The 25,230-nt window shown below is 45.4% G+C and overlaps 1 protein-coding gene across 2 annotated transcripts in view; it reads right to left on the reverse strand.

The window, feature by feature from the left end:
* Positions 1-2,041: 2,041 nt before the first annotated feature.
* SCAF4 (SR-related CTD associated factor 4) overlaps positions 2,042-25,230 on the reverse strand; it is a 28,665-nt gene continuing 5,476 nt past the window's right edge. The window contains exons 2-21 of one of the 2 annotated variants that reach the window (XM_059871140.1): positions 22,976-23,059; positions 22,359-22,403; positions 21,767-21,928; positions 19,538-19,673; positions 17,170-17,309; positions 16,533-16,709; positions 16,217-16,317; positions 15,674-15,721; positions 14,441-14,549; positions 13,941-14,108; positions 13,215-13,300; positions 12,329-12,519; positions 11,323-11,423; positions 10,245-10,358; positions 9,454-9,610; positions 8,511-8,665; positions 7,584-7,746; positions 7,405-7,485; positions 7,134-7,322; positions 2,042-3,212 (exon numbers count right to left, since the gene is read on the reverse strand). In XM_059871140.1, coding sequence (XP_059727123.1) covers positions 2,368-3,212; positions 7,134-7,322; positions 7,405-7,485; positions 7,584-7,746; positions 8,511-8,665; positions 9,454-9,610; positions 10,245-10,358; positions 11,323-11,423; positions 12,329-12,519; positions 13,215-13,300; positions 13,941-14,108; positions 14,441-14,549; positions 15,674-15,721; positions 16,217-16,317; positions 16,533-16,709; positions 17,170-17,309; positions 19,538-19,673; positions 21,767-21,928; positions 22,359-22,403; positions 22,976-23,059 — 3,252 coding nt within the window. In that variant the 3' untranslated portion in view covers positions 2,042-2,367. The remainder of the gene's footprint in view (positions 3,213-7,133; positions 7,323-7,404; positions 7,486-7,583; positions 7,747-8,510; positions 8,666-9,453; positions 9,611-10,244; positions 10,359-11,322; positions 11,424-12,328; positions 12,520-13,214; positions 13,301-13,940; positions 14,109-14,440; positions 14,550-15,673; positions 15,722-16,216; positions 16,318-16,532; positions 16,710-17,169; positions 17,310-19,537; positions 19,674-21,766; positions 21,929-22,358; positions 22,404-22,975; positions 23,060-25,230) is intronic. The other variant, XM_059871130.1, reaches the window with a different exon arrangement.

Here is a 25,230-nt window from a genome sequence, read left to right on the forward strand (position 1 = left end):
TCTGTGGTGTCTGCTCACGCTCCTGCTGCCACCATTCCATGTCACATCCCTGCTGTGAGGGAAAATGTGAGTCGTGCTCCTGTCCCAGCCCCTGGATGAGCCCCACATGCTCTGGCAAATAGCAGCAGCCCCTGGGTGTGTCAGGGCTTCCTCCTGGGGCAGGGGCAACATTTGTAGGCTTCAAACTTGTGTAATAAATGTTCTGGGCAGATACACCTGGGTCTGGCTGTCTGTGAACAGGGAAGCACCCCAAACCTGCCCCTGCTGGGAAAGGGGGCCTGGGCTTCAGCAGGTGCACGGGTAAATTCCATCCAGCAAGAGGTTCCAGGCAGAATCCCAGGAGTTCCCACTGTGTGCCAGCCTCCATCCTGTTCTGGTGTGTCCTTCTGAAACAGATTTCAGGGTCTCTCTTCATAGAGAAAAGTCATTTTAATGAGGACTAGTACCAATGTTCCTTTCTTCTGCACTTCAGGATATTCACGGAAGGAGCAGGCTGTAGTTCCAGGTAACCCCACTGAAGCACAGTACTAAGGGAACTGGGTAGTAGAGCAGAATACTGTAAGAATACTTTGAACTTACGTTCCCTGTTGCTGCCAGAGCACTGGGTGAGTCTTCACCTCCGTGTCTCTTCCAGAGGGTTGTTGCTGCTGCTGCTGCTGTGAGGGTTATGCACAGGCACTGCTGCAGAAGGTGGTAAAGAGTTGTTCCATGGTTTTCCAGGCTCTGCTTTCAGATCCCTACTGAGGCAGAGAACAGGGGTGGGATTTGCATGAACAGAGCAGCCTTGTGCCTCTCATTGTCTCCAGCTAAGGAGGTGTTCTCAGTAAAACAAACCTTCCCTCCTTAGAGTGCTGTGGCAGCTTCTCCCAAGGCTCAAACCTCGATTTGTGGGACACTGGAATGTCCCATGGGCCGGGCAGGAAACAACCAGTGAGGACACGAGTTTTAACACATGGAAGTTGAGGTCACTACAATCTGTAAACAGGTTCTTTCTCTCTTTATTCTGCTATTGCAAGAACATAAAAATAGATGTTCTCTCCCCAGTCCAGAGCTCCAGAGTGGCTCTCCCACACTCTCCCTCCCCCAGAGACAATTCCCTCTGCCCTTTTTTACAGCAGGGCAGCTGTAAAAAAGGACTGATGTAAGGAAGCAGCTGCCCTTCCCTTGGGGCAAAAACCCCAGCTTTAAAGGTAGAACACACCTAGAGCAAGGATAAAAAAAAACAATTGAATATGCACAGGATTCATACACTGGCACTGCTGGGCTTATGGGAGCTCTGAGCCATGTGGGGCGGGCAGAACTTCCCAAAGCAACCCAGCCCCAGGGATCAGCCACAGAGAAACTGTACCTGCCCTTGGCACAGCTGACAGGACACGGAAGGGCTCCAGAGAGGAGGTGCCACAACACCCAGCAACACCAGGAACACCCTCTGTCCCCAGCCCAGGGGGGCACAACCTACCTCTGGCAGGGTGAGGAGGAGCAGCCCCGTGTCCATGGAGGAAGGGCCAAGTCCTTGGCCCAGCCCCACCTGGAGAGCCAGGCTGGAATTCTGGTGGCCCCGAGGTCTCACTCCCAACAAGTAAAAAAGCTGCAGAGCAGGCACTGTCCAGCCTGGCACACACTCTGTAACCTCAGAGCAGATGGTCGGTGCCTGAAGGTGTCACTTAAAAAAAGGCAAATTAAGGGCAACAGGAACCACAGAACCAACTGAAGGGAGGGAGGGGAAAAAAAATAAAGCAAAGAATGGATTGCATTGCAAACACTAAAACAGTCAACTCCGCAATTAACATCTTAAAACTAACTTTTACCCGGGGTGGTCAAGTAGCTCATTAAAATGCAGCAATCTAAAACTCCAGAGGACTGTTACAAATAAAAATGCGCTTCTGTGAATCGCTACACAAACAGATGGATTTCCTTTAACAAACAGAACCAAACCAGTCTAATTTAGACTCCAGTACAGCATTAACAGTTCCAACTTTAGGCTGCTGAACACTCCTTTTCCACTTCAGTGCAGCGTAGGAAGAATAGCACACGTTAAAAGTTTGTTACGAAAATAGAGTTTATTAAAAACACATCCCTATTGTTTTGAGGAGCTTTCACCGTTACCTTTTCTTAAATTAAAAAAAAAATAGAAAGCACTTCTACTTCTGATTCGTAAACTTTTTAAAGTCAAAACTTTAAAAAAGTTACAGCAAAAATGGGTAATATTTTAATCATCTCTTCAGTATTTTATGTTATGTTGTGGCTATTTTAAATAGAAGGGAAGCAATCAAATTGCTCACAGTGCCCCGCGTCGGGGGCGCAGGGGCGGAAGCGCATTTACAGCACTGTACAACTAAAGCTCGACACTGCGGGCCGGCCGCGGCCCTAGCGCGGCGCCTCGGCCGCCGAGCCCGTGTCCTTGTCCGCCTGTTCCAGGGATGAGGTAGCCTCGGGCGCTGACTCCGGCGCGGCGTTCGCGCCCGCGGGTTCGGCGTCTCCCGCAGCGAGTTCTGAAACAAGTTCCGCGCCCTCCGTTTTGCCGCCGTGGGACTCGTGGTTTTTGTCGCCCTCCGCCCTGTCTGTCACCTCCGGCTTCTCCTTGCCGCGGCTTTCTTCCTTGTCTCTACGAGACTCCCGATCCCTGGAATCCCTCTCCCTGTCTCGGTGGCCGCTGGAGCGCCTGTTCCTGTCCTCCGAGTCCCTGTGCCGGTCGCGCTCGGGGCTGCGCCGTCCCCAGTCTCGCCTGTCGCGGCCGCCCGGCCGCTCGTGCTCCCGCTCGTCGCGGCCGCCGTAACGCTCCCGGTCGTTCTCCGCCCGGTTCCCGAAGGATCTCCTCCCGAACCGCTCCTGGTCTCTGTTGGGCGTGAACTGCCTGTCGTTCCTGAACTGCCGCCCGTCCCTGTTCTCCTCGGGCCCGCCGCCGCCGGGCCCGCCGCCGCCCGGGCCGCCCCCGGGCCGCACGAAGTGGCCGGGCGGAGGGAAGGGCGTTTTCATCCCGTGCGGAGGAGGCATCCCGAAGCCGCCGGGGCCCGGCGGGGGCCCTCTGTGCATCATGTGCGGCGGCATGTGGCGCGGCGGCATCATGGGGAAGCGCGGCAGCGGCGGCGGCGGCGGCATCCCCGGCGGGCGCTGCAGCGGGATCAGCCCGGGCCGGGCGCCCAGCAGCCCCGTGGACGGAGTCTGCAGCCCCACCACGGGCGCGGGCGGCGGCGGGGCCACGCCCTGGGTGCCTGCAAGGAACACACAAGCGACAGTCAGAGGCGGGCACGAGGGACGCGGAGCGCTTCCCCAGCTTCAAACCCAGTCTGCGGTTATCCCGGGAAAGGAGCGCCCTAGAACCCGGAGCCGAGCTTCCTGGGCTCTGCACCTGCCTTGTGCTGCTGGCAGCAAGGACTGTGCCCAGGGCAGCAACTAACTCCTGATCCCGGGGGCTTCCCGGGGGAGATCCTTTGCCCTTGTGCAGTCACGGCCCCCTCAGCCCCAGCTGAGCCTCCTGCTTCCCCAGCCGACTGCAGCCAAAGCCCCTTCCAGGTGAAGACACCTCACCCCCTCCAGTGGGATTCAGACATTTCCCTCTGCCCCAAACAGCTGCTGAACACCCCACAGCTGCACAGCACCAGCAAGAGGCTCATGCACATAAGCAGCAGAGAGGAGGCTGGATTACAGCTGGAGCACAGCTCTCTTTGCCATTCCACAGAAAAGGGACACAACAAAGATTCCCTTCAGTAGAATAAACCTTGCAATGAAAATTAAAAGGAAAGGCAACAGGTCATTCCTGGCTTCTTTTTTTTTATAACAGAGCTTCATCCTTTACAGCACATATGCAGCATCAACTATTTTCCATTTTTTATTTCTACATTCTTCATAAAAGGAGAAAAACTCCCTCTCCAAAAATACTGTCAGATAAAGCTCAGCCCACAGCTCCCAGACACCAACACAATGAGCCAGAAAGAAGGATTCTGAGAAGAATTCTGAGCTCCAGCTGAGCCCTTCCCACCACCCCAGGGCAGGTTGCCTCCTCAGTCTGAAGCAGGAACACTGTCCAGTGCTCCCAGAGCCCTCACACTGCTGCCATCTGCTCCTGCTCACCAGCACCTCCTGCCCCAGGAACACAGCCCCTGCCTGGGTAAAACCAGGATGACATACTGTGGGAATTCCTGCTGGAATTAGTGTCAGCAGTGAAAACTGCACTTGGGAGCAGCTTCACAAGCAGCCACATGAGCAGCTCCCCTTCACTGCCGTGGTGTTCATCCCTCCCTTGTCCAGCTTTGGCAGCTGTCCCTAGACAGAGCTGAGCCTGCTGTGCTGCCCTCTCACCACACCACTGACTTTAGGGACATCTCTGACAGAAACCTTTTCACCTGAGTGCTCCTTAAATCCATATTGGAAGGAAGCGGGATTTTGTCAGGAGAAGACTTGTGTGACATCTTCTAGTCCATGATATCCTCTGCCCTTCCCCAGCAAGCAGTCAGACACAGCTCCCACTCTTGGAGAAATGGTCCAGTACCAACAGCATTATTTTAATGTATTTTTCCTTTATCTGAAATGCAAAGCCTTCTCCCCTCCTGGTCAATAACCAGGTCTGTAACCACCCAGTTTAAACTCCTCCTGTGATGGAATACAGACCTGACAAAGACTCATAGCTAATGATGTCTCCCAGGAATTCTGAGGTTTGGGGATATTCTTGGTAAAAACATTTCTTCTATTCTTCCTTGTTTTAATCTTCCTCAGAAGATTAAAACAAGGCAGAATAGAATAACAGAACTAAAGAGCTGAAGTTATGCCTGTGCTTGTGCTTAGAAGCAGCAGAGCAGATGTGGATTACAAGAGCATGAACAAGAGGTGAGGGAGGGAAGTTTCACATTTAATAAGTCATTTAATTTCTCAACCTTATTTCTACACAAACTGCAGCACTGAAGCAACATAATTGTACCTGCAACTCCTTCATTTTGAACTGCACTGGCTGGAGAGCTGCACACTTTTTATTTTAAATTTATTTTAAATATCAACCCCTCTAATGCTGAGGCTAAAGCAACTGTAGAACTACTGGAGTTTCCTCACTCTCCTGACAAATCAGGCACTAACTAAAAACCTCATGAGCTATCCAGAAACACATCCCAGTTCACTGATAATGCTCAGGGAAATTCATGGTACAGACACACACACCATGTCTGGGGCAAGTTAAAGTCCTCTTTTGTTTTAAGAAGTACCTGACATTCAAGCAGCTTCCTGAACTGGATATGAACTCCCTGAGCTCTGAGAGAAACCCTGAGGTGATTTCCTGACCCAGCTTGTCCTACTGGAGCCAGTTCCTTCACACCTGACACCTGCTCCTCTGTCCCAATGTGCAAAACCACACCTTGCCTTCACAACAGATTTTATTGGTTTCGGAGGAGCAACCATCACACACCAAAGTGTCCCAAGTTTCCTCACCTGACTCCTATGACACAGCCCAAAGTGCTCAGGCTGGCCTGAAGGATCTTCTGTCCAGAGAGGGCACAGGAGCCATCCTTACTGCTTTGATAAATTAGGAATGAAGCCAGATTTCCATGACACTGTGATCCAGACCTGATCATCTCTCCCAGCTGGACAAAGCCTACATTCCCTTGGGATAATTCCCGTGTCAGCAGTGCTGACACACCTGATTTACCCTTACACAAACTCTGCTCACTAAGTGGTTCCAGTAACTCCCAACCCCTTGAATCACTTCCCAGCACGTGGAGCTCTGAGCTGTCTGTCTGTCCCAGCACACAAACCTCATGGAAACACATGGAAAAACCAAAAGCTCGCGGATCCAGCACAACAGCAGCAGGGTTCCACTGCACTCTGAAGCTGCTGTTCTCCAACATTCTGCATGTTCTCCAGTGGGGAACGTGGCATCCTACAGCTAGAGCATTAAATACTGCCAGGGAATTCTTGAGAGAGGGACCCTGTTGTCAGTCTGGTGGGTTTTTGCTGGAGTTTGCTACAGGATCTTTCAGAGCCTCATACATTCCAAAGGCCAGGAATAGGAAGTGCAGGTTATGTTGTCCAAGACAGTGAAACTCCAAAACTCTGTGCTACCTTTACAGAAAGTGTCATTCAGCAGGAAGGTGTGAATTTCTGAAATTCCTAACAAAACTCCCTGACTCCATGGTGTTACCACAGAGTTTCTTAAGCTGTGCTCTGTTTTGAAAGGGTCTTCTGTCAAGTTTTCAACATGAAGGATTCATAAATCATTAGTCATGGATGGAAAATTTAGCCCTCACATCCAATAGAGCAGTGAGCTCTCAGGGAGACAAATCTCAGATTTTCTTTAGTGATCACTGAAAACTCTGGGCAGAAACCCACTAACACAAAATTAGCTTTTCATTCATTTCTTAGGCTCTCATGTAGAGGCCCAAAAATCCCCTAAATGCAGTAATCTCACTAAAATTTGCATGTAACAAGTCTCTTGGGTAAATTCTTGACACTGGCCCATCCAAAGCCATGATAAAATAAGCATTTAGCAGAGTTCTGTAACAGTTCACACTCCCTTTCAAAAACCTGACCAAGTTTGTATCATATTAGGAAAAGGAATTTATGCAACATATTCCCATTACGCTGGGTTTGCTAGTCAGAAAAACATTTGGTAATACTTAAATAAAATATTCTTACAAAGGTTTCAAAACCTGTCCTACTGCAGGGCTGTATAAAAGCTTTTGGTTTTCTGTTCTGTTTAAACAATTTATTCCATACATAACAAGAATATACCCCATCCTATGAGATTTTAAAAATACACTAAAAATAATTTCTCTGCATGTTAATTTTGTATATCTAATTGTTGAGTCTAAAGCCTGGTTTTTATGTCATACAGATGTGTTGCTGTAAGTTCATTTTCTAGACTGTATAAACCTTCACTTGTTAAAAGTGGACAGCATTTAAATTTGTAACTTACACATCATAGCTTTGTTTCTTCAGAAAACAGATTTTCAGTAGTAAAAAATACTGTTTCTTCTGTGCAACATTAAGCCTTTAAAATTGATTTCAAAGCCAACAGTAGGACAGAAATTTCAACAAGTTGAGAAGAATGTGTTTCCCTTTCCCCTGACTGTGAGTCAGTAGCCAAATGAAAATGGAATTTAAAATGCAGGGAGCAATGAAGTGCAGAACTTACCCAGGAGGGCACTTACCAAGGAGTGGAACAGCCTGGGTGACGGGAGCAGGGACGTTGGTAGGTGCTACAGGAGGTGGAACAGTGCCATAGATTTTGGAAGTGTCGGTACTTTCAGCATTCCCTCTGCCTCCAGAAACTACTGTTGGGATGGGATTTCCTACAGATGACTCCTTTGTAGTGTCCTCATTCCCACCAGTTGCTGTAGCTGAGGAACAAGGCAGGGACACACTGAGCACCAGCCAGCAATTCCTGCAGGCTCCCTGCCTCCCACAGGGCCCACCACTTACAGTTTGGGATGTTCACTGCCGGAGTGTGCGGGACAGAGACCGGAGGAGTTATGGGAGGCGGTGGCCCAGGAGGAAGGAATCCTACAAAAAGCACAGCAGAGCCCTGAGTGCCCCCCTGGCACAGCCCCAGTGCAGCTCTGGTGGGCCCAGCAGGGCCCGGGCTGGCACACCCCACAAACCTGGAGGTAAATGCAGCGGGTTGAAGCCCGGCCGGAGGAACGGAGGCGGCGGCGGTGGCGGCACCCCGGGGGCAAATCCAGGAGGGGGGATTCCTAAAGGTGCTGTGAAAGCAGGGGGCTGGAGTGCACCAACCACGGGAGGCCCTGATGGATGGGGGGGAACCTAGGGAAAAGGAAAGGCAAAGATGGGTTACCCCAAGAGTGCCCCAACGACTCTCTGTCCCGCTGGGGATCTCTTTGTCCAGCTCCAGCAGGACATCTCAGCGACCCCAAATTCCTCTGCAACAAGGGGGTGCTTGCACAAGAGATGCAGGAGCACTCCAGAACTCCCATCACTGAAAATACCAAGCCCAGCCCTGCGTGCCTTTGTAATTAGAGAAGAATTTTCCTCTGTGCTAAATGGGTACTAATGCGTGTCAGTAACTCACCTCCACAGAGCCCTCACACAGTGCCTGGGATTCACTTGCACCCAGCATGATGGATTTCCAGACAGGATCCACTGGAATGCTCACAACTTCAGGGCAACTCAAAAACTCTGCTTGTCTCTTTCTCTCTGCCTGAGTTTGCACATTAGAGTGATTGGTGTTTCCTTTATTTCTGATTTATAGCAAGCTCTGAATTGAAATTAGCTCTGATTTAAGGGATTCTACTATTTTAACACTGACAAAAAACTACTGATATAAAAGTAGTGGAGTATCTGCCAATAAGAAAAGCTTTTAGAGGAACTTTAATTAATAAAGCAAATAACAAAACAAAAAAAAGCCAATCACAAAACCTGAAGATGCAATTCAGTCCTTCTGTAACAAAGATTCTACTGCAGTAATTTTTCTGTGACTGAGAGAATAGAGTTCCCACTCATGGCATTCCCTCCCTCCCTGACTTATTATTTAAAGTGAGTTTTGTTTGTTTCTGTGGAAGAACTCTCACCTGTGGAGGAGGTACTGTTATTGGTGCAGGCATGGGAACAGGAATTGGGACAGGTAAAGCTTTGGGAATAGGTGACACTGGTTCATTGTGTGCAGCTTCTGCACCTCCATTCTGAGCCACTTCATTTTCAGACTTCTTGGGAATTCCCTTCCACTCTGTCCAAAACAAAATCCCAACAGACATGGGTCACACAAGCAGTGCCACGTGAAACATGCTTAGTCATGTTTACAAAAATGACCTAATTGAAAATACTCAGGTAATAAGCAGCACAGAGCTAAGAAGCATTTATACTGTTTCTGACAATAAAAATTCCAAATTCATTCAAACACAGCAAACACTGAAACAGCAAATAAACTTGTTCCTTTCAGTAATCATTTACCAATCCTTTGCACTGACAGTGTTCATACACACCCAGGATTCTGTTACATTATCTGTGACAAAAACTGTAAGGCTCTTTGGGACAAGATTTCAACAGGTTCATTCTATTGCTCTCAGGCAAGAAGGCAGCAGCTTTGCCACTAATTTGAGAACTCATTTCTAAAAAACCCAACCTCTTTAAGTCTCAAACAAGGAAAAGGAGAATAAAACTACAAAGAATTGCAGCAAAATAACAAAAATGTCAAGTATAGCTTTAAACCTAATTTATGGAAGAAATAGCTCCTATTGTCTGTCAGAACTTCCGGGGAAAAGCCAGCTAAGCACAAAGAGGGATTAGTGAGGGGGCATTTTGGGAAAGAGAAAAGCACTGAGAGGACTGGAACACACTGACATTATGCTCATGATTCATTACATTTTTGTTTAAAACACACAGCTGATTTTTGTGTGTTCAGCATGAAGAGATGCCACAATTAGAGCACGTAATCACCAGCTAATTGGGCAAACTGGACAGAATGGCCAAACCCTGAAATAAAGGTTCAATAAAAAACATGCAGTAACACTCTACCTGGACTAAGGGTCTCGTTGTCCAGCATTCCTCCTTCACAGAAACTTTCCAGATCTTCAGGTTTGACTTTGTCCCACGGTATGTAAGTCACACCCAATTCTACATCCCAATACTGCTTGTAGTCTGGCTTTATTCCTTTATTCAGAGCCCAGGCAATCTTGTGGGGGGGGAAATACAAGTGGTCAGCAAAATGTTTCCATTTTAATGGCTTTAATATTTCATTCTCACAAAACAGCATTTGAGGGTAAATGGGTCCTATTTCTTGGCTTAACTCTTGCACACCATTTGTAAAAATGTATAAAGCCAGCTTCATTTGATGATCCCCAGCCACTAAGATTAATTCCATTTCCCTTTGGAGGACAGTGTCACACTAATTTGACATTCTACAGAAGGAAGAACTTCACTAATTGATGCATATTTCCTTATTTATTAGTACCCTTTGTAGGATTACCATATGTAATGAAACTCTGTTAGGAGACAAATAACAGGCAACAAGAAACACACAGTGCCAGTCCCCTGGAATGAGCAGAAGGGCAGGCACCCTTTCTGTTGATTAGACAGATAATTACTGGCAATCTTTCAAGGAAACTGATACAAGGTTCCACTAATCCCAGTACAGACCAGGAACAATAATCCTCAAAAACTAGTTCACTGATGTATTTTTTCAGGATTTTACAGACTATCATCTCCAGAACACATATGAGTCTGAAACACCCCAAAGCCCAGCAGAGATGAGACAGGATGACAGTAATTACAGCAGCTTTGGAAAGCCTGATGTTTTCAAGCAGTACCTTGATGGATTTCTGGTTGACTTTGAAGTTGCCTCGGCTCAGTTTCTGGAGGGCTCTGTTGGCATCTTGTCTGTGCACCATGACAATGTAGGCACATCCTCTGGGCGGTATCATCTGTGTGGGGTTGGAGGGAAAAAGTTCATTTTGCAGGTAACTAACAGTGAACAACACACAAATGCTCAGTTCCAGTAAGCTGGGACATCAGGGGGTGTTCCAAAAGGGGCTGTGCAAGCATGGAAGGAAATGTTCATTTGAGAGGCTAAGAAAGCCAGTGTCTTCTGGAAATTCTCATTTCTAGTGAACTGAAACTTCCACAACTTCTGAAAACCTCCAAAACTCTAAAATACAGCTGACTTTTGCATATTTAATCCTTTTTAATTGCTTAACAATAGTGTTCATGTAAATTCTAACATCTGGCAATTAGTTACTTTGTTGGAATGCACAACAGTATCCCCCTTCACTCTGCCAGCTGCACCTCCACATTCAGTTCTAGCTGCAGATTTGGAATAATTTTTATTTGTACTGAATTTGAGGAAAAAACTCCTATTTTCTGTTACAAAATTTGGGAATAGGAAGAAAATTAGTCACTTATTTTTGTTTGTTTGAATGAATGAAATATTTGAAGTTACTGGAACAGCTATAATTTATACATAAAATACCCTGAAATACAGCAAAATAAAACAACAGTTCTCCGTGTTTATGGCTAAAATGACAGAAGAGCAACAAGAACACCAGCTGAGAGTCCACGCTCCTATAATCAAATAAAATGAAGCAGCCAAGGAACTCAGAAGCATGGGATGTAATTCTGCAGCCATCAGCCTGCAGGGAAAGCAGGATTTTTATGAAAATGGGGTAATTTTCTGCATTTTTATACTGCAGGAAACCAACGCAGCTCCCTTCTTGTTTGTGTACAAGTCAGCCATGTGATCTGAGTGCCCACACCGAAAACACAAGACATGGGAAATGAGAGGCCAGCTCTTTGGAATGTATCACAAATGACTCTGCCTCACAGCAGCCTGGAGAGATGCTCTGCACCCAAACACATCAAGACAGCTTACACTGCACCCTTTCTACTCACATTGATGGACTCAATGGGGCCAAACTCCTCCAAGAGACTTCCCACATCCTGCTGAGTCGTCCTTTTGTCCAGCTGTCCTACCCAGAGTGTGGTACTGCAAACTATAACCAAGAGTTAGCACAGGTGGTCCTTACAGCACAGAAAGCCAACACCTATCCCATGCTGCATCCAGGGTAATTAATCAGGAAAGGAGCTCAAGGTATCCCCCAGGCTGCAGATTACTGCAGCAACATTGAACACTCAGCCAGGTTTTCCACCTGAGAAATACAGAACTGCAAACTTTGACAGCCAACATGGCAGAACCTGGGAAAGGTGTTGGCAGCAGCACATCTCACGGCAGTGCCAGGGAGCTTCCACTGAGCAGCTACCAGGATTTTGCAGGCCTTTACACCCCTGGGACCATCACTCACCAGGATTTGGCTCTTGAAACACCTCAGGTTTTTGTCTCTCTTATATGAGAAAGAATGCTTTGATTTTACTTGATGAGAAGATTCCACAGTCCCAAGGAATATTCAGAATACAACTACTATGTCTGGTCTATAAAGGCTGGCAAAGCCAGGATTATATCAGACATCCAAACATGAGCCTGTGTGTTTTCCAGGTCAAATCTCCCCTTCAGGTTGGAGAGATACACAGGACTGAATACTTAGAAAGTTTGTAATAATTTACAATTAACTCAAATCCTTTTTGTTCCATCTGCTTTTCCTTCTATGTCTCGAAGGAAGGAAAAGAAAAACATGGGGTTTCAGCTTTTTCATATTTTACAGCCAAAATACTTCAAACTTGGAGATACTCCAGAAATGCTAAATATGAGTAAAGAAGCAGAGGGAAGCGTTGTGAAATTCCTACCAGGAATCACAAGGCAGCTAACTTTTGTTCTGTTTGCATGAGCCTCGGAAAGGCCCAGCAGCAGCACTAAAGCCAAGGAAGGCGGTGAGAACACCGGGCGTTACAGGAAGGCGCAGAGCGACCCGGAGCAGCAGGGGGGAGAAGAGAAGACACTCACCACTGACGGTCTCTGCCTTGATCTGGGGCAGCCCCTTGGAGCGGCGCTCCTTCTCCCGCTCGCGCTCGCGCCGCTCCTGGGAGCGGGACTTGGGCGAGCGCCGGCGCCGGTCGCGGGAGCGCGAGCGGGAGCGGCGGTGCCGGGAGCGCCGCGAGCGCGAGCCCGACCGCGAGCGTCTCCTCTTGGGGGACCTGTGGGAACCAGAGCCACGCTGCTCAGAGCCTGACACGCAGCCTCAGCTATACAACACCCAAAGGGCTCCCTCAGGAAGGGAACACGTCAATCCAAGATCTTTCACAAGCATTTAGAAGCACAAAAAAATTTCTCATTGTGCACTAATTTTGTCCTGAAGTTGACCACCAAAACTGCGTCCACTTCGATACAGGAAAAATTACACTCGCCTCAGCAAGGCAAATGTTTACTGCTCTTACTAAGAAATGGCTAAAAATGATTATAAATAAATTCTGCCACCGAAATTGTATTTTGCATCGTGTTCAAGTTCTAAACCACTCCAGGTGTGGAAGACCTTCAGAGAAATCGTGTGGAGACTGGTGAACAAGATGACTGGCAACTAAACGGAGAGTGGAGCCAGATCAGCTCGGTCAGCCAGGATGTGGCACACGGGCTCAGTGACACACAAAGTCACCAATCACAAACGTTTTAATAAGAAAAGTGTTTTAGAGCACAGGCAAAATTAAACTATCACATTCTGCCTCCCTAAAATTTACTCTGGACTGAAAGGCATGGAAGTTGCTCTCGCCCAGTGAGAGAGAACTGCACACATATCATATTTTCCCTAAAAGGGAGATGACTTTGGAGGTTCATATATCTTAGAGTTGCTAATCTGCTTTTCATTCCTGCACTAAAAGAACTTCCACTCATTTACCTTGATGCAGATCTAGATCTTGATTTCCTACTGTCAGAAACATGCCGTTTTCCCTCCTGAATGGGAGGCTGTTCCACTTCCATATCCTAAAACATGAAATTGACAGGTGTTAGGGGTGAGCAGGACAAGCATTTTATTTATTTTTATGCTGAGACTAAATTAACAGCACTGAAAGTATATTGAATACTCAAATGTATGAAGTTAAAGAGGAATGTGACTCAAAAGCTTCACTCTGTGGTCACTAGCAGGGAGAGGATCCAGTATTGCACGTACTTAACACACCCCCTGAAAAGGCACCATAGAAATAATTTACACAACTCCCATTTTCAATTTGCAAATTACTGGTTTTCCACATTTCACCCCATTTCAGCAACACCTGCATCTCCACAGAAAATTATTCTATTCCTTAAGATCGGTCAGTGGATCATGCTCCATCACAAAATCCCAGGGAAAGTGAGATCTGCTGCAACTTTTCTCCAAGATGTTATGAGAAATTACTTTAAGCCTGAAGTATGCTGGAGACATGAAAGGGCAAAGTCCTGGAGCTCTCCAATTGTCTCCAAGCAGAGCAGAGACAATTGGATGTCAAGGACAAGGATGTCTCCCCTCATAGCCAGCTGTGTCCTGGTCATGCTGACATTTCTGCTCCAGGACAATCCACACACATTTGGGAAAGACATGTATGAGAGCATCTGAGTCGGTCTGGTCACTGCAAGGGCTGCTCACCTGCTGGTGGGGTTTCTGCAGGTGTGGCTCAGCCTGGACTGGGAAGGGAGACTGGAAAGTTGGCTGCACTGGTGCTGCTGGAGGCATCACTGGCTGAGCCATGGGTGGGAACTGGGGGGTAGGCAGGAGACCAAAGCCTGGCATTTGCCCATTCGGAGGAAGGGGCACCTTGGGAGAAGGAAAAACACAGAATTCCAGCTAGGAGAAGGAATTACATTTGCTTTCCCAGAAGGCTCAAGTAAAGTTTTATGTCAGCTCAAAAATCACAACAAAAGATGGGGGAAAGATGAAGCAGGCCAAGCATTTGGGTGCAGAAGTGACAATCTTGTCCTTCAAAGCCTGACTAGGATAGACACCAAAAATACGTTTCTTTGGGAAGATGGAGGGCTAAGCCATATTCACTCTTCACCAGAAAGAAAATCACTTCCTTCTGCTGCACCAAAGAAAAGAGCAAAGCATGGAAAGCACAACAGGGGGACAAGGGAACAGCCTGGGGTTACCTGGTGCCGCATCGGATCCTGCTGCATTCCCATCATCCGCTGCTGAAAAGGATCCATATTTGGGAGCTGAGGAAATACTGGCTGTTGCATGCCTTCTCCTGGAAACCCACTAAAACCAGGAATATTTTGGTGAGACAAGTCAGCAGATGCAGAGATTTGTCTTTATTTTACAGATTTCTATGCACATTTACACATTCTTGCTGTTATTTTAGACAGAACAATCATCTTTGCTATGATCCCGTTTCCAACAAAAAAAGGAAAGGCAGAAAGAGTGGCTTCCTGATCTTTTCTCCACTCTAAGAGCAGTCCTTTCACATTTAAAGAAATGCTACACAAAGGTTAGAGCCTCTCTCGCCCCTGTACTTATATGAGCTTGCTGAAGATCTCAGCCTACAGAAACATTTCAGGGAGGTTTTTTGCCTTAGGCTCATTCTCTTCCTTTGCAGCTCCTCTTTTGGGAACAAAAGAAGCAATGCTTTTCTCCTCAAGGAGAAGAAACTGGCTGTACTTTTGCTGTAAGAAAACACTTTGGTTTGGGAGGAAATAGGGCAGAGTAGAAGGGGGTGGGTATCACATGAGGATTATTACAGTGATGCCCATCACTTCCTGATTCAACACACAGAATGGACAGTGCTCAGGGAATTCTGGAGGTCTGTGCAGGTGACAAGACCTGCCTGCAGGATGCAGTAGCCTGTGCAAGAAACTCAGCAGGATTTCAGGAGGAGAAAGGAATTTGATGGTGATGGAAAATGGAACTTGGCAGTGTCTGAAGACAATTCTGAGAAGATTCTGGACAGATCAGTATTTTATAGAGAGAATTACTGAGCTTGCGTGCCCCAGACTGGGAGCACTGGAATGCCACCCTCAGGGAGTGGCACCCTCACCCTGCACAGCTGTGAGACACTAAGGACAGAGGCCCTGAAGCACTACCTACAGAACATAAATTGCCCTCAAGCCTCCAGCTGGGCAGACACAAGCAGTGCCTATGACCTACCTCATCTTTCTGTACTCCAGAGCTCCATCTGCATTCTAAGGCAAATACTATCCACTTCCTTCAGAGACCCTTAATGAGCTACTACTGGTGGACATAAAGTGCTCGAGGTGAGAGACACAGTCAGAAAGCTGATGACAGAGTTAGTGGTACTGGTTTTGAGAGCAGGCTTTAGATGCAGATACAGAGAGTAAGACATGGGGCCACGTACTGAAGCAGGGAAAAAAGAAATATGGACTAACCCCGGCATTGAGCACCATCCAGCCTGTGCACTGAATGAGAGAGAGGTCCTGTGGAAAAAACTGGGATGTGGTCACGTCATTCCAGACTTTATCATAATGCACAGCAAAAGGGAAACAGGAGCCTGAGCTCGCTTGTGTGGGGACGGAATGTTTGCCAACATAAAACTGTAAAGCCAATTTTCATTTCTTGAACACTATAAACTATCACAATGTTTGGAGGAGCAGCTTTTCCCCAGCCACTAAAGCAATCCAGCTGATCCAGTGATGCCCTGACACCCTCAGTTGTACTGTAAAAGCATGGAACTCATCCTGCAACCAAAACTGAGCTTTTCTCTACAGAACACAGCCCTCCACCAATGAGGCAACACCAGATCACCAAAGTAATGAGACACAAAAATCACCCCACCAAAACCTGTTAACAGTGTTTTAAATTTGGACTGTAGCAGTTAAACACTGAACTAACTTGGAATTTTAATCTACTTTCTAACCTAAAAAATGTTTTAGGACCAAGACTTCTTAGTTTTGTTATGACACAGAACTTACAAAGCTGGCTGAGACACTGCAGGGGAAGGAGCTGAATCTTCTTTCTTTGAATCTTCCACAGCTTCTGGTTCATCATCGTAGTCAAACCGATCTAGCAGCTTCTGAAAGAAACCACATCAGCACAACTATTTTTTCTGTATCTTACCCAACTGGCAGCCAAAATATCTTTATTATCACATTCTTACAACTGATGTAAGCTCTGAAACTAAAGACAAGGTTAGAATTGGGGAAAAACAGAAATCTACATTCCAATACAAAATAAAAACTGTCCAAAACCAGACTTCTTCGGCTTCAGAAAATGCAAACCAAGACTTACTTTGTCAAATGATGTTTTCTGCTCAGGTGCTGTGAAAGAAGCTTTCTGCTCTGGGGGCTGTGCTGCTGTGGTTTTCAGCTGAGCAGTAATAGCTTGAACCTGAGCCATCACAGTGTTGTCTATGACCGGTGACTGGGGCTTCTGAGGCTGTTGGAAGGTCTGCAGGATTTGCTGGAGCTACAGAAATATGAGACAGTATGAAGACAAGGTCCCAAGTATTGAAAGAGTTGTAGGATATAAACTTGATGTCAATACAGACTGTGGCAGGGGACAAACACAGCAACAACCTGACTGAACTGTGGAGCATTAACAGCAAGACCACGAGTTCTTTTTTAAGTATTTTGGTGGCAAAATTCAGTAGATCCCAACATTGCAGTGTTCAAGCCCTTCAATACAGCAAAAATTTCAATTCCTCATTTTCTTTGAGATAATCCACTTGTTTCAGAAACCCTGTTACTGCATCAATTCGTAACTAATTACTTAGGCACTGAATATCATCAAATATCACAACTATTGGATGGAAGAATTTAAATACTCTATCCCACCGAAGACCTTTGGGAAGCTCTTTTGCTTCAAACCCAGGCTGTCAATGCAACCATTTCACACAGGAACTGAAGGGCATCAGTGAGCAGGTTACCTGCTGTCCTTGTGTTGTCTGGAACAGCTGGGCTACAGCTGCAAAGGCATCGGAGCTGGGCAGCTGTGGCACGGCGGGCACCGAGTTGGCGGTCACTTGCGGCGGCTCCGAGGGAACCTTGGCCGGAGGGGGCGGCGAGCCTGGGGGTTTCAGGAACACAGGAAGGGTTGTGTGACTCCACAAGGTCCTCTTGCTCCTCACAACGAGTGTCTGCTGCCTGCACCCCCTATTTATCCCAAAAGGTCCTAGTTACAGCACCCCAGCTGCATTTTCTGTTCCTTCCGCCATGATCTGCTCTGCTCACTGCTCACACCTGCACCTGGGATGCACTGAGACAGAAAAGCTGCTCCCACACGGAATTTCAGCTCCCAGCTCCATGTTTGTAGCTGTGCAGGTTTAGGAAAGCTCTCACCACTCAACCAGCATTAGGCAGTGAGCTTCAATACCCTGAACGTGGTGGCCCTGCTTCCACAGGCCTGGGCTCATCCTTTTGGATTAACCATCTCGTGGCTCACTGGAGGAGCAGCTGAGTTTCTCTCAGCATTTTCCACCAGTAACTGAACTTTTGCAGAGAAGTCTGGCAATAATTAAAGGTTTTTAAGGATTACTTCAGAGGCAGTTTTCTTTGATAAAGTTTGTTCACATGCCCCTTTTGCATGTGCACATGCCACCAGCAGCTGATGGATAAATCCTCCCACCAGGAAAATGATATTTACTAATTTTTCCAGGAAAAGACTCACAACTGTGAGATCACAATTTAAGACATGCTATTAGTGTTCCCATTCTCTCTGCCTTACATTACAACACCTTTTTTAATAAACATCTTGCCAGTACCAAGTAAATTAACAATAATCCCATCAATTCCTACATACTGTGAGTAACTATTGTTCACCAGATCTGTTTTAATGGACATAATAAAGCAGGACAAAGGAGTGAGTTTAAAAAAAACTCCACAGACAGAAATATTTAGTTTGAAACACTAAGCAAACATGTTTGCCTTGCAATAGCAACTCCTTTAAAACCCTTCCTCTGTTTGCACTTCAAATAACTCCAGTGTTGACAGGCAGCAAGCACAGGCAAATGTGTTGAATAATACTTTCCCAGAAGTTAAATGCAACATAAAAATAAAGCAAAAAGGTATGTGTTGTTTTTAAATATAAAGTAACTCCCCAATTATCTCCTGAATACATTCAGCAGGGTAGTTGCTCGCTCAAGGGAGAAAATTTGCATTTCTCTCTGTCTTTATGGGTGAAACAGACTCTACTTCACATAATGCATTCATATATTTATTATTATTATTACTATTATTCATTAGCATATTTATTGCAGGGCCAAATTACCCCCTCTGGTGCATCTGAATAACCTCACTGAAGATGTCTGCAAAAGGCAGCCAACCTGTTCACCACTACTGAGGAGAGAGAGCTGGCCAGGCAGTGCCCCTCACCTGTCCCAAAATTCAACTGTACAGCCACCATTGTGCCCCCAAGCTCAGGTGCCAAGGCATTCCCTGGCCCTGCCAGCTTCAGAAAGCCTTTAATGGGATACACTTCCCTGAACACAGCTGGAGATGATTTCACTGTTTTGCTGTCTCTCACCACACCTCACTCCCTCCACTCCATTTTCCCAGTCCTACTCCATGAGCACAGTAAATAAGGAGGTTACCACAGCTCAGTGTGAAACATGAGTGCAGAGCCAAAAAGCTGCTCTCTGCAGAAAGAAGGAATTGTGGAATGCATATTCCCTGGAAGCTCGCTCCCAGCTTTGCTGTGGCACTAAATAGGTCAGTGCAGGCACAGTGGGCAGGCTGGCACTGCTGGGCTCTGCAGGTCAGTGCTCCTCAGCCAGCAGCCCGTGCAAAATCCCAGGCACAAATGTCCTCTTTGAGAACCTGGATGTGAAACACCAGCCCAAGACTTTCAGGGCTGCACACTCAGGCACTGACAGCTGCTGCTTTCACCTACTAAGCTGACTGAAAGGAAGATGATGCTCTTTAACATCTAAGATCCCACTTACTTACCTGGATTCTGGCATTTAAAAGTGACATCAGAATTATAAAATTGAGAAATCGCATAAAAACATTCCAAAGCAAAACAAAAAAGAGAATCTGTTTAAGAGGGCACATTGAAGTCACCTGTATATATATGTACACGTGCATATACACATGATAAACATTTAATGTATTTCCCAAGTCAGTATTCACATGCTGATAATTTCTGCACTTATTTAAAATGAGTTTGGCTGCTCATTGTGACAAAGCTGACTTTATTGCTATGCCACTGCTGGAACTAAGAGCAGGCACTCTGTGCTGAAGGCAAACAAGCTGTTGCCATTTGCCCTTTGAGAGCAGAAGTTAAGATGTCATTCCTACCTTCATTGTTAGTAGCATTCTCTGCCATGGGTGCAGTGGCACTGGTTCCTGCTGCCATATCCAAGAGAGGCTGAATTATTTCAATTTTAAATACTCCATTTTTCTGCCAGAGGTTCAGAACACGAACTATTTTACTCTGTTGAAACAAAAGGAAGCACCAATACTGAATCCAGCTTTCTTAAGTCACCATTTTATCTTCTGTATGCAGAGAAGGTTTGAACAGCACGTGACATAATCACACCAACTTAACAAATCCTGTGTCGTGACAGAGGGCAGAAACACCTTTGAACTGGCAAAGATAAAAACTGCCAACTTATCTTACTGTCAAAGCAACCTGTGACATTTCCCTAAAACTCTTCTGGCCAGTCAGAAATCCAGGTGTGATCCTGGTACAATCCAGGACACATTTCAGCCCCACATCTACACAGGGATGAAACAACCAACCCATGTGACCAAAAGGAGAAAAGGAAGATGAGCTGGAAAGCCTTCTTGAAGAGAGGGGCAGTTAGACCAGAAAATGCACCACAGCACTTTGAAGTCAGATTGAGGGTTCCTTGCTTGGTATTATGCCTAACCCAACCAATTCTATGTTGAGACCAGAAACTGCATCTCCATCATTATCCAAAAGATGAGGAAAGCAAGTGGGAAACATCCTCACTGATCACTGCAGGATTAATTTAGAATCTCTGACTCTCAGCTGTTATTTTAAGCTCTTTTTTTTTTTTTTTTGACATGAAGAACAATGCAGCTTCCAGGAACAAGCTGGAAATTGGCCTTTCCTTCTTCAGCCCAGCATTCAAACAAAAATGTCTCAGTAGTTGTGCTGCTTCAGCTGGAACATGCAAGCAGGTAGAGAGCAGAACACATTGCTGTCCTTTCTGCAGACTTAGTCATTCACCTGCACACATAGAAGCTTTAAGTACCTTTAAGCTCAAATGAATTGATTCTGTTCTTTCACTGTGACTCAGTTATATACACCCATGTAAATCCACCTCTTAACTAAGCGATTGAAGAATTTTACAAAATGTTTGCTAAAATAACATCCATTACAGAGAAACCTGAAATGTCTATTTTTAAGTAACATTTTGGTCTGAAAAACAGTTAACTTTCAAACAGCAGCAGTTTTTTGCTTTGGGTATTCTAGCTTTCCAGAGAACTTGAAAATTATATAAAGGCCAAAAAATGGGCAAAAGTAATACTCTCATTTTCAGTCACATATTAATTTTACAGAAAGGTTGTTTAAAAAAAAAAAGGGTAGCATTATCCTCTTCAGATATCCCACACAATTGCTGTGTATCAGCAGATCAGGGTATTTATTTTAGGAACTAGAACTTCATTAAAGCAAGTGTGTTTTAAATGATAATATTGCCTATTTCAAGTAATTCCATGAAGGAGATGGACAGTCTCACTCACTCAGATGAACAAAATGGTAATGCAGAAACAGAAAGGAGAAGGGACTGCTCTGTTTCACAGGCTAGCAACCCAGGAGCTCCCAAATATCAGCTTCAATGCCTGAAGGTCTAAATGTTCCACATTAGAAAACTGCAGAGCATCAAAGCCTTTCAAAAGCTTATTTAGATAGTTAGAGATGAAGTCAGGTAGAAAAAGAGTATTTCACTCTTAAAAGGAGAAAGAGAGTAGGTGATTTTCTGGAAACCAACTGGCAGCCTCTAAAACACTGCTCTTGGGAGTCTCCAAACTGCTCTGACAAGAGGTCACAGAAACCATCTTCTCTGGACCATCAGGAATTCACACCACTTTCTGAGCCTCTCTTCTACTAAAAAGTACAGCAGAACTAAGAAAAATGAGGCCTTAGACCAGCCCTGACAGTGGAGAGCACCAACAAAGCTCAAGTATGGGATTGGAGAAGACTGAAGAAATCAACATGATGATTTTCTTAGAAAACATTTCTGAACAGAACAGTCACTGCCTACAGAACCAAAGCTTCTCCCGCAATGCTTATTGTGGCAGACACGGCCTTCCAAAGGAAGTTCTGAAGGAGCCTCAAGAAGAACTTTTGGCACACTTAGACACACTGCGAAACAAAACTGATGAGGTCAGGCAAAATACATCTTTGAACTTGAATTTGCATTTAGCTGTCACCTTTGATAACCCTCAGCAGCAGTCACTACCAGGGTGAGAGAGAACCCCCCAAGTCACTGCCACAGCAGTGCAAGCACCAAGGCAGCACCCATCAGTGCCCAGCAACACTTGAAGGGCTCGTCCTACCTTGTCTTCAGAGGGACAGAGATACAAATACTGGAATGTGGCAGTAATATTCTTGGAGAATCTTGGCCCAAAGACATCCTTGTCGGTTCCGAACTGGTGCCGGGACTGCCGCACGATGGAGTCGATGACGTACAAGCCCGGGACTTTGTACTCCGGCTTGCACTGCAAACAGCACAAAGATCCCGAGTCAGGCAGGGGGAGCAGCCCCTCAGAGCCTCGCTGCAAACCTGCTCTGGGGCTGAAACGCTGCTCTGCAGCCCAGCCCCTGCTCTTCCTGCCCAGGCAAGCATGAACACTCATCCTCTGGAAATACCTATTGTCTTAGTGATGATTCCTTTCAAGTTCAGCACTCCAGGTGCCTCCCCAGCTGCTGTGTAGGGAAGGTGGGAAATCTCACCATTTACTGCTTTCCTCCCTCCTTAATGTGTTATGGAAAACTACAACGTGGAACTCACATAGACAAAGTGATACCTAACAAACCAGGATTTCCTCCCTCAATCCCTAAGGAACACAAGCCTTTCTGGTTATTTACTAGCATTATTAGCAATATCTAGCAAAGCATTATCAATACATTTCTTTTTGTACTTTTTACCTTTTTGATAAACTTCTCCACAATCTGGACAACATGCTTGTAGAGCTGGAAAATAAATACATCCATTCATCATGTCCTCAGCAGTGGTACATCATTTTAGAAGCTTTTTAACTCTTTGTGCTTACTACCATTTCAGAAAGGCTACAGAATGTTGCAGTCACATTCCAAAAAGCAGAATGTTTCCAAACAGAAAAAATATTCCATGGGGGAAACCCAGAACCAAGCCAGAAGTGTGTCAGTGTGCACACAAGGCACAGAGCTTGCCAAGTATTAGTGAAAGCTTTCTGGATTTACTTTCTCTGCAATCCACGCTGGTTTCACATGTTAAGGTGCGGTTGCATCCTGCAATATTTAGTTTTATTACACAAAATCACAACACTCGAGTGGGTGTAGCATGAAAAAGCAACGACTCAAAGAAATCAAGCCGGCATTTTGCTCCTAGTCCAAAACCAAGGGATGATATTCACCACCCACTTGTTTCTAGACAACAGCCTTAACAGCAACTAGAATAAACCATCCCCCAAGCTGAGATTGGGAAATCCTGAGTATTTACTTACAAGTGAAATAATAAAGCATTGCTGCTGATACTGCTTCATCTTTGTTTTGTTGTACTTTACCTTAATAGCTTTAATGGCAGCTTTTGTGATGAGAATCATCTTTGCTCGGGAAATAGGAGGTTTCATCTCCATCAGTGAGAAGAGCTAAAGAGAGAAAACAAACATTGGAAATGCATTGTGAAGTTCAGCAATTAAGCAAAACCAACATTTCAGGTGGGTGATTTGATTACTGCCATCCCACACTGTGCATGGCCAGGCTGCTGGCTGGTCCTGGGAGAAGTGGCTGCTTCACAAAGCCAAGGAAAGCAGCGTTTACCAGGTTATTGCTAAAAAGAACTGCTTCAACTGCTCTGCACACTTGGCTGCCTGACCCTCCAAATGGCTCCCAGGGGAAAAGTTCACTCCTCAAGGAGAACCTTTGCAGACATTATAGGTATTATGTGAAGTTTACAGAGGTTTATATGAAGTATATAGAAGTTATGTGTCATCTTTATAGGTGACATTGGCCATAAATGAAAATAAGCATTAGCTCCACGTTTTAGAAACTGAGGGAAACCAGAACTGCACACAGAGATGGACACAGAAAGCTGAGCATACACACATAATTGTTTTTACCTTGAAATATTCCTCACAAATCACAGAAAAAATTGGATTGTGTTACATAATTTCATTTTTGTCTTCATCGTAAAGAAAAAATTGGGCCCTTGAATGCGAGTAAAAAATGTCATCAATTATTTGCCACACAGCAAAGTAAGAGAATCAAAGTGTCTTCATTTGTCAGTGTAATGGAAAGTAAGATGTCATTTAAAACTTTGTCTCTTATGTTATAAACTAAAGTTCCAAGATACTGGTGAAGTGACCAACTTACACAGATTTATCCACTGTCTCAGTTAAGGAAAAAAACCATCAGTGAAGGAGATAAAAAAATTGGCCACACACTCAGAGAAAAGGGAAGTGCTAAAAGGGCTTTGAGCTGTACAAAAGGAAGCCTCACACCTAGAACACACCAAGAGCAGGAAATCTACTTTGTTATTTTGTATTTACTTTCTTAATTGGATTCCTATTCCAAAAGACAGGAAAGAAGAAAAACTGTCCTTGCAGACAGTGGTAGCCACATGCCTTTTCCAACACCAACACAAGACCATGACTTTTCATTATTCATCCCCACAAAATGCAAGTTCTTGTGCCAGAACGTTGGGGTTTGAAAGCCATTTCAGCTGTAAGAGATACATACTTCAGCTAACATCACTGCTTGCTGAGAAATCACAGTATGGACAAACAAAACTGCCAGATAAAACACAGAAGGAGAGAGAGCTCTGGGAGCTGATATGGGTTTTTTAAAAAATCTTGTTTTCAATTTAGACTTAAGTGTTTTAGAATTAAGTGCAGAGACCCTTGATGAACCAAGTCAGTGCTATTCTTAAAACTCAGGAAAATCTGTTTGAAGAGGTAATGAAAGGGGGAAAAAATCCAAACCCCAACACCCACAAACAAACCACCAGAAGGCTCAAAAACTGAGATGGGGGAGGAAGAAAAAGAGCCAGCATTACAGCAGGCACTCCATATCCCCTCCTTTACCCATGAAGAAGCAACTGGCTCCTCCAGGAAAGGATCCATTCCTACAGAAAAAGAACAAAGGAGCTGGTGTGGAAGCATTGCTTTGATGTTTGTATTTCAGAAATACAAGGAGAGACCCCACAGAAATTGGGAGAGCTCAGAGCAGGGCTCGAGGTGACAAGAAACGAGTGCAGCAAAATAATAAAAAGAAATGTCTTAAAAGTATCCCAAGCATGACATTGCAACTGGGGGAAACACAGAAAAAAATAAAAATCCAAGGACACATAAACTGCCAGGGAGAATGAAGGCACTGATACATGAGTGTGCATATCTATCTATCCATCCATCCATCCATCCTGCTCTTTTCACCCCCTCCCACCACCTCCTGGAATTTTACCTCAGAATTTTGCTCCTTTTTTTGAAATTACCTAAGATCTTAGAACACCAAATAACTGTTTATAGTCAATTTTTATGTAATTGTCGGTATGTTACATGTGTCAACACCTTGTTTTAGAGATGGCTACAGCTAAAATTTAGCTCCCTTCCCTTAGTTCCTTTGTGGCTTCTCCTTGCTGGAAGGGGGAGCTGCTCAGAAGACACCCAGGTATTTCCAGTGGCATTTGCTCAATTAGACCTGGATCTTCTTTCACACACATTTCCCAAACCAACATACAAAACGGTCACCCAAGCACTACTTTTAGAGGGCTGTTTCACAATAATACATCCAGTTTCTCATGATCAGCTCAAGGAAGAATTTG

This window comes from Haemorhous mexicanus, chromosome 2 (assembly GCF_027477595.1).
Source record: "Haemorhous mexicanus isolate bHaeMex1 chromosome 2, bHaeMex1.pri, whole genome shotgun sequence".
Classification (NCBI taxonomy): Eukaryota; Metazoa; Chordata; class Aves; order Passeriformes; family Fringillidae; genus Haemorhous; species Haemorhous mexicanus.